General features: G+C 42.9%; 1 protein-coding gene across 2 annotated transcripts in view; it reads right to left on the reverse strand.

The window, feature by feature from the left end:
• DTWD2 (DTW domain containing 2) overlaps window positions 1-12,704 on the reverse strand; it is a 179,981-nt gene that overhangs the window by 122,947 nt on the left and 44,330 nt on the right. Inside the window, exon 1 of one of the 2 annotated variants that reach the window (XM_050945958.1) lies at window positions 2,324-2,379. The exons of the other annotated variant lie outside the window; for it this stretch is intronic. Coding sequence (XP_050801915.1) covers window positions 2,324-2,379 — 56 coding nt within the window. Of the gene's footprint in view, window positions 1-2,323; window positions 2,380-12,704 lie in introns of those variants that run through there. 2 annotated transcript variants of the gene reach the window in all.

Here is a 12,704-nt window from a genome sequence, read left to right on the forward strand (position 1 = left end):
CAGGGGAAGGTCAGTCTCCAAGGGGGAGACTAGCACTGTGGACAGAGCAGTGCTGGGCAGGCTCAGGGAGGCTAGAAGGCTCTAGCCCATAGCCGCCAGGCTGCAGGCCCTGAGGGGAAGGGCCTAGCAGGTGCAAGGGGCCGCAGGGGAAGCGGCCCAGGGAAACAGACAGAGGAGGGGAAGAAAGAGGACAGCAAGGCTGATGCCAGAGGGTCCCTGGGCCAGGACCCAGAGTAGAGGGCGGGCCTGGGTCCCCGCCCCTTCCTCCTTGCAGTACATCCAGCCATACGCCGTAGGGAGCGGCCATTATAGACCACGCCAGATCCCTGCCAAGAGGGATTAGACTGTAGGGGGTGTGGTTGCACATGCGGCTGGAATGGAGGACTGCTGATGATTGATCCCCGGAAGGGGGTGTAGATGGACTAAGGGGCACTGCCAGAGGGCAGTGGCCTCGAAGAGGACGCCACCGAGCAGGGAGCAACGTGGGTCCAGAAACGCCAACCGAGGGCAGAAAAACGGACAGGACACCACCAGGAGGGGGCACTCCACTGGAATCGAGCTAATTCCCAGAGTTACCAGCAGGAGGCGCCAGGTGGTGAGTCCCAACCTGTTTACAGACACATATTATGCAACAAGTTCTTGGAATGCATTGGAGACAGTTTTTTATTTCTGAAGGTGGAGAAAGTTAATAGGGGAGAGACTGTTCTAGCTTTGATTTTGACAAATAGGGAAGAACTAGCTGAGAATCTGAAAGTGGAAGGCAGCTTAAGTGAAAGTGATTATGACATGGTAGAGTTCATGATTCTGATGATGTTTGTCCATCGTTGTCGATGAAGACCTCAACAACTCATTCATTCGATGACCGGGCTCTGTGCGTCCGAAGATGACTGATCAGTCCGATTCGGGCGTGGAACGTCCTGTCACACGTCGGGTAGACATGTGATGGCACTGTCGATGATGTGCAGGCAGCCCTGTACTTGCGTAACTCACACTTTCTTTCAGCCTCAGCAGTGCGCCTCGCCTCAGAGATATTACTGCCTGTGTGAATGAGGCTGCGCCATGCTGGACGGTTCAGTGCGAGGGTTTCCCATGTGGCGGTGTTGATCTTGAGGGATTTCAAAGAGGTCTTCAGCATGTCCTTGAACCGCTTCTTTTGTCCTCCATGGGAGCGCTTTCCCTGGCTGAGTTCTCTGTAGAAGAGCTGTTTAGGAATGCGCTCTTCTGACATTCTCACGACATGTCTGGCCCATCTGGTCTGGGCTCCCATCAGCAGTGTGTGAACTGACGGCAGACTGGCTCTGGTAAGGACTTCAGTATCGGGCACTTTGTCCTGCCATCTGATTTTTAGAAGCTCTCACAGACCGGAAATGTGGAAGTGATTGAGCCTTCGTGCATGACTCCGATAGACAGTCCACATCTCCCAGGCGTACAGCAGAGTTGGACCGCAACGCTGCTCGGTAGACCTTCAGTGTCATTGGTAGGCTGATCCCTTGACGTCCCCAGATGTTGGAGCGCAATCGGCCAAATGCAGAGCTGGCTTTAGCAATTCGGTAGTTTACTTCATCATCGATTGACACTGCTCGGGAAAGGGTACTACCCAGGTATGTGAAATGGTCCACTGCCTGAAGTGGTCTTCTGCCTGAAGTCTCTGTCCAACGGTGTCAAGCAAGGGTGTGTTTTAGTACCCACTTTGTTCAGCATGATATTCTCTGCCACTCTGACTGATGCCTTTCAACACTGTACTGAAGGACTAGGCCTGAAGTACAGAACTGACGGGAAACTATTCAATCTGAGGCGACTGCGTGCCATTACCAAGGTGAAGGAAATTGTACTTCGAGACTTTCTCTTTGCCGATGATTGTGCTCTGAATGCTAGTACAGAGCCAGAAATGCAAGCCAGTATGGACAAGTTTTCATCTGCACGCAACAACTTCGGTCTCACCATTAACATCAAGACGACTGAGGTCATGCACCAGCCAGCTCCCCACTCTCCGCACTCAGAACCGTCCATCACAGTAAATGGACAGAGACTTCAGGCAGTGGACCACTTCATGATTCTAAGGAATGGTAGGAAGAAAAACAGCACAATCAAGATAATGGATTTCAAGCAGGCAGACTTTAGCAAACTCAGGGAATTGGTAGGTAAGATCCCATGGGAAGCATGTGAAGCCTGGTCTACACTGCCACTTAAGACTTAAGTTGATGTAAATTATGTCACTCATGGATGTGAAAAAAATCACCCCCTGAGCGACATAGCTTACATCGCCTTAATGCGGTGTCTAAACCATGCTATGTTGGCGAGAGAGATTCTCCCACCAACTTACCTTCCGCCTCTTGGGGAGGTGGAGTACTGAAGTCGACAGGAGAGCACTTTCCCCATCAACTCATCACGTCTTCACCAGACCCACTAGCACGAAGTATAGACAAGCCCTAAAGGGAAGAACAGTTGAAGGGGGTTGGCAGTTTTTCAATGAGACATGGGCACAAGAGCAAACTATCCCACTGCACAGGAAAGATGGGAAGTACGGCAAGAGATCGCCCTGACTTAACCAGAAGATCTTCAATTATCTGAAACTGAAAAATGAGTTCTACAAAAAATGGAAACTTGGTCAAATTACAAAGGATGAATATAAATATATAACACATATGTAGGGACAAAATTAGAAAGGCCAAGGCACAAAATGAGATTCAACTAGATAGAGACATAAAGGGTAACAAGAAAACATTCTACAACTACATTAGAAGCAAGAGGAAAACCAAGGACAAGGAAGACCCTTTACTCAATGGAGGGGGGAAAAACAATAAAAGAGAATGTGGAAATGGCAGAAGTGCTAAATTACTTTGTTTCCATTTTCACCAAAAAGTTTAGTAGAGATTAGACATCTAACAGAGAGAATACCAGTGAAACTGAGGTAGGATGAGAGGCTAAGAGAGGGAAAGAACAAGTTAATAATTACTTAGACAAGTTAGAGGTCTTCAAGTCAGCAGGGCCTGATGAAACACATCCTAGAATACTCAAGGAGATGACTGAGGAGATATTTAAGGCATTAGCAATTATCTTTGAAAAGTTATGGAAGATGGGAGAAATTCCAGACAACTGGAAAAGGGCAAATATAGTGTCAATCTATAAAAAGGGAATTAAGGACAACCTGGGGAATTATAGACTAGTCAGCTTAACTTCTGTACCCGGAAAACAAATAATGGAGCAAATAAATTAAGCAATAAATTTTCAAAACACCTAGAAAACAATAGGGTGATAAATAACAGTGAGTATGGATTTGTCAAGAACAAATTGTGTCAAACCAACCTAATAGCTTTCTTTGACAGGGTAACAAGCCTTGTGGATAAGGGGGAAGCAGAAGATGAAGTATATCTTGACTTTAGTATGGCTTCTGATATTGTCTTGTATAACCATCTCATAAACAAACTAGGGAAATACAACCTAGATGGAGCTACTATAAGGTGGCCCTCTTCGCTTTCCATGCCTGGGCTGGGCCTCCGGGATGGACCCAACTCTCCTGGTACTTGACACCATATCTTCCTGAAGCAACACGTTGGCGGGGGACATGTAGGGTCACATCTCTCCCCCTTCCCCGTTGATTTCTGTCAGGGTTCACAACATAATGTGGCCGCCAACAGCAGCCTTTCAGCATTGTGTAGGAGGGAAGGGACAGGAGCTGCTTCCAGTCACAGGGGAGGAGAGGGAAGGAGAGACGACCTGGCCTGTATTTTTTCAGAGCTCCTCTTTTCCACCCTCCACTCCCCAGTGGCTAGAAGCAGGTTGTCCTTTCCTGCCCGCACAGTGTCGAAAGGCAGCTAACACCTCCAGGCTGCTGCTGGCCATGGATATAACCCAGCCTCCTCCTGTCCCGGGCAGGAAGGGGTTAAGCCCTAATGATGCATCGTGCACCACAGCCCAGTGAACCTACCTGCAGGGGCTTCAGCAAACATGGCCAGAGGTGGCTCAGCAGAGGAGAGTGCCTAGGGGTTGGAGCAGCCCTGCGCTCCTGCAGGCAGGACCCGGGGAGGGGAGGGGAAGGCAGTGGCTGCTGTGGAGACTGCAGGGTCAGGGCATGAACATGTTGAAAATTGCTTTCCCCTCCACCACTCCAAAGTTTAGCTGAGGGGGAAGAGAAAAAAAGAGGCTTCCCGTGCCAGCTCTTGTGGGAGTTTGCACCTGCAGGGCCCAGGCTCCTCCTGGCCAGTGCCCTGGGCTTTCCTGGGATGCTGGCCCAGCTGGAGGCAGTGGAGGAAGGAAGGAGCCTACCAGCCAAGCTGTTGGTGAACTCAGCACTTTGACCAGGGGCTGGGTTCTCCACACAGCGCTGGGAAATGGATGTGCCCTGCCTGGGGGGGAAATGGACCCACACTCACCAGCCACCGCAGCTCACAGCCAGTGCTAGCCGGAAACATGACAAGGCCCTGCTGGACAAGAGCTGACCCGCAGCAGGGCAGCGCTGACAGACCAGCATGGGAAGCGGTCTGCCCTGCGTGCTGCATCTTTGCCCCACCACCTGCCTTGCACACCCACCCCCATCGTCGGCCACTGGACTCTTCCCACTCACTGATGGCAGGCGGGTGGCTGGTGAGCAGGGATCTGGCCAACAGCAGGAACTGCCAGTACTGATTGGAGAGGAAGACAGAAAATACAGGACAATTTTTTAAAAAAGCTGGGACACCTGCCAGAGGGCTTAAATACGGGACTGTCCCTCAAAAAACGGGATGTCTGGTCACCGGACAGAAAGGTCAAGTTCTGATTATTAAGCTGGTACTATCTACATGCCCTACACAGAGACAAACCACTAGGCTATCAATAGAGGCTTAATTTTTGCATATTCCAGCTCATTTGAAGTGTCCTGAATCAGAGCACACAGACCTGATATTGAGATAAGGAAGAAACCTGATGATTATGTAATTGCTCCAAAGTCCTGGTCAGAAGTCTGGATGGCATCTTCTTATAGCATCACATTTGGAACTATATCAACCCAGTACATTTGAATCAGTGACTAGCATTTAAGTGTTGTATTAACTTTAAACACACATCTTGAGCCACACAGTTCCAGGCAAAGGCATAGTGAAATAATTTAAATAAGTCATCAAAATCTTGGACAAAATTTTGTGTTTAGTTATATCAGTGAAAATCAGAGTAACTCCATAGACTTCAATAAAGTTAATTCTGAATCAATGCCAGCGTAATGAAAATAAAATTGGCCAATTAAGTAGATTGACATTACACGTCAAGGAAAGAATCAGTACGTCAAGTAAAAAATGTTGCTACATTTCTGCTATAGAACAATTTACCTGTGCAACCATTCTAATACAAAGGGCCAGATTTGCAAATGCTCAGGACCCACAATTGGAACCAGATTTTCAAAAGCACTCAGCACACAACAGTTTCCTGTAGGATACGGCTAGATTTTCAAAGTAATTCAGCACATTTGAAATAAGCTCCGCCCCAATGTACTGAGCTCTTCCAAAAATCTAGCCTAAAATGTCCAAATCTAAAACATAAAAGGACTGTTCATTCAGATTCTGTGTGCATTCATACTTATGGCCTCTGAAGACTACAAACAAGGGTGTCAATTAGTGCCAATTTTGATCTTGGATTTTCTGTTGACCTCTGTCCAATAGAAAGTGGACTGACACTGCAAATTCATTTCCCAGATAGCACCAAACAGCCATCAGATGTTAATATTTTCAGTCTCAACTGAACTAATCTCAATATGAACTACTGTAGCAAAACATCTGAAAGCATTACTTACAAATATTATTAAAAGGCAATAGAGTCCTGTGGCACCTTATAGACTAACAGAAGTATTAGAGCATAAGCTTTCATGGGTGAATACATGCATATGATGAAGTGGGTGTTCACCCACGAAAGCTTATGCTCCAATACTTCTGTTAGTCTATAGGGTGCCACAGGACTCTGCCACTTTTTACAGATCCAGACTAACACAGCTACCCCTTTGAAAGATTATTAAGTATCAATGTTTTCAGATTTAAGCCCAAACAGGACAAGAAAGATCACATATTTGTGCATGAAGGCCTGGAAGAAGTAATTTTATTTCCTGACAAACGCAGAGTTCTGTTTAAGGACAGCAATACTCTTTTCTCCACCTTCCCCCGCCTTTTTGGGGGGGGTGCAGGTGTGGGGTGGAATTAAGCCAGCTAGGATACGGCTTGAAAACAAAAAGGAGACAAAGTGCACTCTTCCTGCAAAGAACAAAACAAAGATGTGTAACCATGTTTACTGTTTAATAATAATTTACAAATCATTATTGAATTTCCTTTTTATTAGCATTTCATACTCTATGCATTCTTTTTAAATAGGTATTCTGTTTTTGCACACACATGCATGTGTGTTAAATTTAGTTTTGAAGAAATCCAAGGAAACAATGTGATAGCAATTTCCAATATTTAGGAAACATTTTTATTTGTAGAATTAAAGTTTTGCAGTGGACTGGGTTGGATTTTATTTAGGAATTGATAATTTCTCCAAAGAGACGTCCAGTCACATGGAAAAATGTTTAAAGAAATTGGGGGAGAGAAGAGGTGAGAAGATGACAGTCTGAATTTTGACATTAGGATGTTTGGTAGGAGGCTGTTAAATTTAACCCTAAAAACTCTTAATATTTTCACATATGTGAGAACCTAAAAGCAAGGGCCTAAATAACACATAAAGTAGAGTTGCAGCTAGATATGGTAGATTAATCACATATTTAATACACTGTAACTTATGCAAGGAGACCCTACTTTAGACTTTGTATAGTGCCCATTACCCTAGCCTCTGTATTAATTGGGGCCTCCAATATTCTACTCTAATTCTCCAGGGTAAATAACTGTTCTTACAGGCAAGTAAAATAAGTAATCATTACAATAAAGGGAGGCCAGTAGATTTGGCTGTAATGGTTCATGACAATTTTACAAGACTGTTCTAAATATGTTTGTTTTAAAGCATCTCACTTCCACTACCCAGATTAGCGGTAGACAGAAAAAAGGCAATAAGGAGAAAAGGATACTGAACATAAAGAATGGACTTCTGGATTGTATTAACCCATTGAAGAGGACAGGCTTTGTGTGTATAGCTCTCATTAATAATGGAAATTAACAACATAAAGTCCATACAAATCAATAGGAGACCAGACTTCCAAAATTTTGGATTACATTCATATTATAATGAAAGTTGGGAAAATGCAGCCAATTTTAACTAATAAGAAAGAATAAAACACTGGAGTTTAGCTTATGTACCACTAGAGTCGTTACAGAGACCTGGACTCAGAAAAATAAAATTGGCAGTGAAGCCAAGAACTAATGAGCCTGATATTTTTGACATTTTCATGCATCTACAGCCTGGCAAGATAGTTGGCTTATTGACAAGCCTGATGCCAGAGAGTTAACGGAGCCTTAAACTTGCTGAATAAGGGGTAGTAGTCTTCTTCTTAGCATATGCATAACATGCCTCGAGTGGCACATGACAGGATTCATACTGTAATTTTATCCGCTGGTTGGATCATTAGCTTCCCAAGCTTGGGCAAGATATCGATAGGGAGTGCGACAAACATTGATCCATGCCCTCCCGGGGGCGGTAGCAATGGTTTTTAAGCTCAGCCATTAAGATCAAACCGTTAAGATTGAGACATTAAATTGAAGTTTTACCTTGCCAGTGTTATAGTTCCTCATCTGTGCCTCAGAAGCTTAAAAGTAGGCACAAGCAAGATAAATACACTGGATTATTTTTATCACAGATCTCATGAGAGATGTTAAAAGTCCAGTGGGGATAATAAAATAGAATACACTATGATTCAAGTTAAGGAAAAAAAGCTCAACAATTGACACCACCACCAAATCAGTGGCAAAGATTCCATGGGTATTTCAACCATTTGTGCAAGCACAAGTACAGTGCTTGGTTTTGCAACATAATGTAGCAATGCAGATACATTTATTTCAGGCCTTCTGTTCTGAAGTAATTACTTCATTGAGCTGAACACGGGAGTACAGACTTGAAACCTTTTTCTGAGGCTATCATTTAATTGGAGACAGTTTTCTGCAACAGTGCTTTAAAGGGGCAACAGTAGACAAAGCTAGGCACAAACACCTGATTTTTCAGCTTCATGAAAATCTGATCAAAACTGACAATTATTTGGTTTCTCAGTAAAATAAAAAAAATGTTGCTTCACTTTCATCCTGTTACGGGTTTTTTGTTGCTGCTGCTAAGTATATCTAAATTTTGAAACAAAACATTATTTCAAAACAAAAAACCCACACTTAATTTTGAAGGTGTCAAAATGAAATATTTTCATTTTTTCACAATGTCTCCATTTTTAATTGGCCAAAATTATTCACAAAATTCAACCCAAAAATGCATTTTTGGCAAATAAACTAATCTGCTAAAAAAAATTCACACAGCTCTAACAGTACATCGACATATACAAAGGTTATCTTCAAACCCAAGAACCGAAGACTTCAGTTTCTCAAATGGATGTCTATATTCTGAAGAAAGTCAGCCTACTCTATAATTTTTAACTTTTTAACCATTAAGCAACACATCCAAGTCTAAACATGTTAATATGGTAGCTAACCCCATCATCCTTAGCAGTGAATTAGGGTCTGTCTTCACTACCAACATTAAAAGGCTATCACGGCTGTGTAGTCCTGGCACCAGCGCCAGGAGAGCTCTCCCAAACCCTGTAAAAAAAAAAAACCACCACACCCACAGGGGAGTAGCTCCCAGTACTGAGAACATGGCTTCCAGCGCTGGTACATTGTCTACACTGCCATTTTATAGCACTGAAACTTGCATTGCTTCGGGAGAGGGAGTGTTTTTCACACCCCGAGTGAGAAAGTTTCAGTGCTGTAATGTGGCAATGTAGACAAGGCCTTAGACTGCTACATGGCTGTCTTCCTATAACGAAGCCATAACAATTATTTTGTTGGTCAGACAGGCCCTTCTCTAACCATATTTGCATATTAGGTTAGCCGATCCACCTTCCTCTCAGCTTTCTGTTCAGCGGGATGTCCTAGAGTCCATTGCCCAACATGCATCTGGTGCCACTCTGTGCACTCCCCGAGACTCTCTTCTTCTGCTGAAGCAGCTACCAAGATTTTCCCAGAATCCATTGATATAAAGGCATTTAAGTGTGGATGCAGAAACATAGATGACATATAGCTGTATTGTGAAAATAACTCCTGTGTGGACGCAACTCAGCAGTATTTGTTATACCCAGGTCTAATGAAGATGGTGCAACCTTGTTATAAAACTAGAGCTGTACTTACAAAGTTATCTTCTCACCCCTCACCCATTTTTAATCTGCGTAACTCCATTAATTTAAGTGGCATAGCTTAGACAGAACCTGTAACGTACTGGGGTTCAACCAAGACCAGTGAGAGATTGGGTCACCACCTGCCTGTAACCCTGGGTGACTGAAATGCTCTGCACAACTCTGGCTCGCAGCCCAGACACCAAGAGCCAGCAGACAAAAACAGTGTTCTGAGCGTCTGTGTGCTGTGCAGCCATGGTTCAGCACTCTGATACAACAGCTCACCCCCCAAGTCATCACCAGCATTGATTACTACTCCCAGGGCAACCCCATCACAGTCTCTGTCTGCCTTGATGTGTCCAGCCCTCTCCTGGAACACTCAGAGAAATAATAATGTTCGTTGCTCCTTTAAAGAGACAAAAGCAATGATTATTTTAAGTAGAGTTAACAGTCACTTCCAACCCATTACTGTGTTTGAATTGTTTAGATTAAAAGTAAAAAAAAACAAACCAATCTGATTTAATCAAAAAGATATCTGTTTTAAGTGAGTTCATGTACAAGGAATAAAGACAAGCAAGTAAGAGTAAAATACACTTCTGAAACAAACCAAAAAAACCTTAAATTTCAACAAGCTACAATCACAGCCTCAGCATGTTTCTTACCTAAACATAGTTCCGAGAGACTTCAAGGCTCTTTGCTTAAGAGTCCAACATTCTGCGATTTCAAAAGCTCCATCCACTTGACCCCCCCTCCCCAAGTAATGGAGCATTCAACTGTCTTTTTGCCCACCTTATATCACCGCAACATTCAACAGTCTGTTTCAAGAGCCAGGAAGGCTTCCTGCTGTTCTTCCCTTCCTGCTGACTTCCCATTTCCCTGCTGATTTGTCTGTAAACAGGGTTTCCATTGTTTTGATTCCATTTTGTGTCATTTACGTTGGAGACAGGTAGATCGCTGTCTAGGATAAGATCTGTTTCTTCCTGTGTTTGTTCACAGTCTTTAAAGCATAATATCAGTAAGTATCCATAATTCCTCATACAATGTTAATGCACAGATTTCACTTTATTATTAATCATCAGTGTGTCACAGGCTTTCATAAAAAAGACTTTACCTTATACACTTCTATAATACAGTAACATTGTACGCAATCAGTTGATTCAATTACTTTAGGTTCAGACTCCTGTCTTTATATGTTAGAGGCTATCTCCCCCACTCACTAGTTGGATTGCTTTACCTTGCATAGAAAAGTACCTTCATTGTCTCTGCCTGATGACCAGGCTGGTCAAACAAATATATACCCATTCCTTTATCTAAGGCAAACTGCTTAATTTTAAGAACTTGATTCTAGAACACACCTATGACTTTGTACGCACCCCGTACAAACATCACAACATCATATTAGCAGATATTATTACTTTTCCCAATATCTATTACATGCCATCTTTGGGATATATATTATGACAGTAATGTGTTAGGTATAGTGAGTATGTCAGGCCTGACAAGAGCTGCTTACAGAGTAGTGAACCACTGTCATAAACAGATAGCTAAGGGTTAATGTCTGTTTCACCTGGAAAGGGGTAACAAAGAACACCTGACCAGAGGACCAATCAGGAATACAAGACTTTTTCAAATCTGGGTGGAGGGAAGTTTTGGGTGTAAGTTCTTTGTCTTGGCCTGTTCTCTTTCTCAGCTCTGAGAGTGATCTTTCTATCTCCAGGCTTTCTAATCTTCTGTTTCCAAGTTGTAAGTACAAGGATAGTAAGACAATAGGTTTATATTGCTTTTTTTTTGTATTTACATGTGTGTAGTTGCTGGAATGTGTTAAACTGTATTCTTTTTGGATAAGGCTGTTTATTCATTTTTTTTTAAGCTATTGACCCTGTATATTGTCACCTTGATACAGAGACCATTTTGTGTCTTATTCTTTCTTTTTATATAAAGCTTTCTTTTTAAGACCTGTGGATTTTTTTTTTGGTGGGGGCTCAAGGGGATTGAGTCTGCAGCTCACCAGGGAATTGGTGGGAGGAAGAAGACAGGGGGGAAGAGAGAATCTCTTTGCGTTAGATTTACTAAGCCTGACTTTGCATACCCTCTGGGTGAGGGGAGAGAGAGAGAGATTGATCTCTCGGTACTTGTGTTTCAAGGACTTGAAGCAGGGGATTTCCTAGAGTACCCAGGGTGGGGAAATCTGGGAGGAGGTAAAGAGGGAGAAGGGAAGTGGGTTATTTCCCTTTGTGGTGAGACTCAGGGCATCTGAGTCTTGGGGTTCCCCAGGGAAGGTTTTGGGGAGACCAGAGTGAGCCAGACACTGATCTTCTGGCTGGTGGCAGCGATATCAGATCCAAGCTGGTAATTAAGTTTGGAGGTGTCATGCTAGCTTCTCATGTTCTGAACTCTAAGGTTCAGATCTGAGTAGGAAAGTTATGACAACCGCCAATGGGCCTCTGTGTCACAGGTCCTTATGGACTAATTAACATTACAGAATTTGCTATTTTTCATTTCCTATGAGCTTCCATAGGACTGAATAAATGTTGGGAACATCTGTTTGACTAACTAGACTTTCAGTATCCTCTGTTGTGTATTTCTCCTGAATTAGAGGAATGAATCCCTCTACTCCTCTAAGATTAGGTCTACACTCACCCAGTAGGGTGTGACATACATTTCCCTTATCGTATTATTGTCACATGAAACTGATGTAGTGAGAATGACAATTAAAAGCAGAAAATTACTTTTTCCCAGGGCATGAACTGAAACTAATCAGAGGCTGATAAATTATACAACAGAAAAGACAAGTAAAAATGCTTTTATCCATACTGCATAATATGGGGAATATCCACACAGCAGCTATTTCCTAATGTAGGCTCTTCCATTAGCAGACATCTAATCTGCATTTTTCATTATGTTTGTATATGTTTACATAGAAAGCCTGTGTGTTCAAAGGGCATGCTTTATGACTTGATAAGATGGTTTGTTACAGTAGCACCCCCTAGTGCTAAATTGAGGGACTTTCAGCACATTTGCTCATAAACCTGATTTTCAGCAAGTTTGCCACTTGTCCCAGATGGAAACTTCACATACCAAGTCTCTGTCAGGGAACAATATATACTACTTCATTTTGTGCTCCCATCAAGTTCAGTTTAGATCAGTTCAGTGATATGTACTATCAAATTCTCTTTGTACTCATACAAGTCAACATGTCTTTCAATTAACATGTGACATTTTGTAGTCTGTATTGTTACTCCACAATATGGAACTGAGTTTTTTTAAGTGAGTGTGGTTTGTGTGTAGAAAGATATTCACAAGCAGTTAATATACATTCACTTCAGTACTTTTCAAAAGATTCTTAGTAAACATACTTACTGCACATGTGCAATTATTTGTGAATGATAATACATTTTAAAAACCAGTTTCTTTCAATGCAATGCATTTGTAACATTTTTATGTCTCT

This window comes from Gopherus flavomarginatus, chromosome 3 (assembly GCF_025201925.1).
Source record: "Gopherus flavomarginatus isolate rGopFla2 chromosome 3, rGopFla2.mat.asm, whole genome shotgun sequence".
NCBI classification, from domain to species: Eukaryota; Metazoa; Chordata; order Testudines; family Testudinidae; genus Gopherus; species Gopherus flavomarginatus.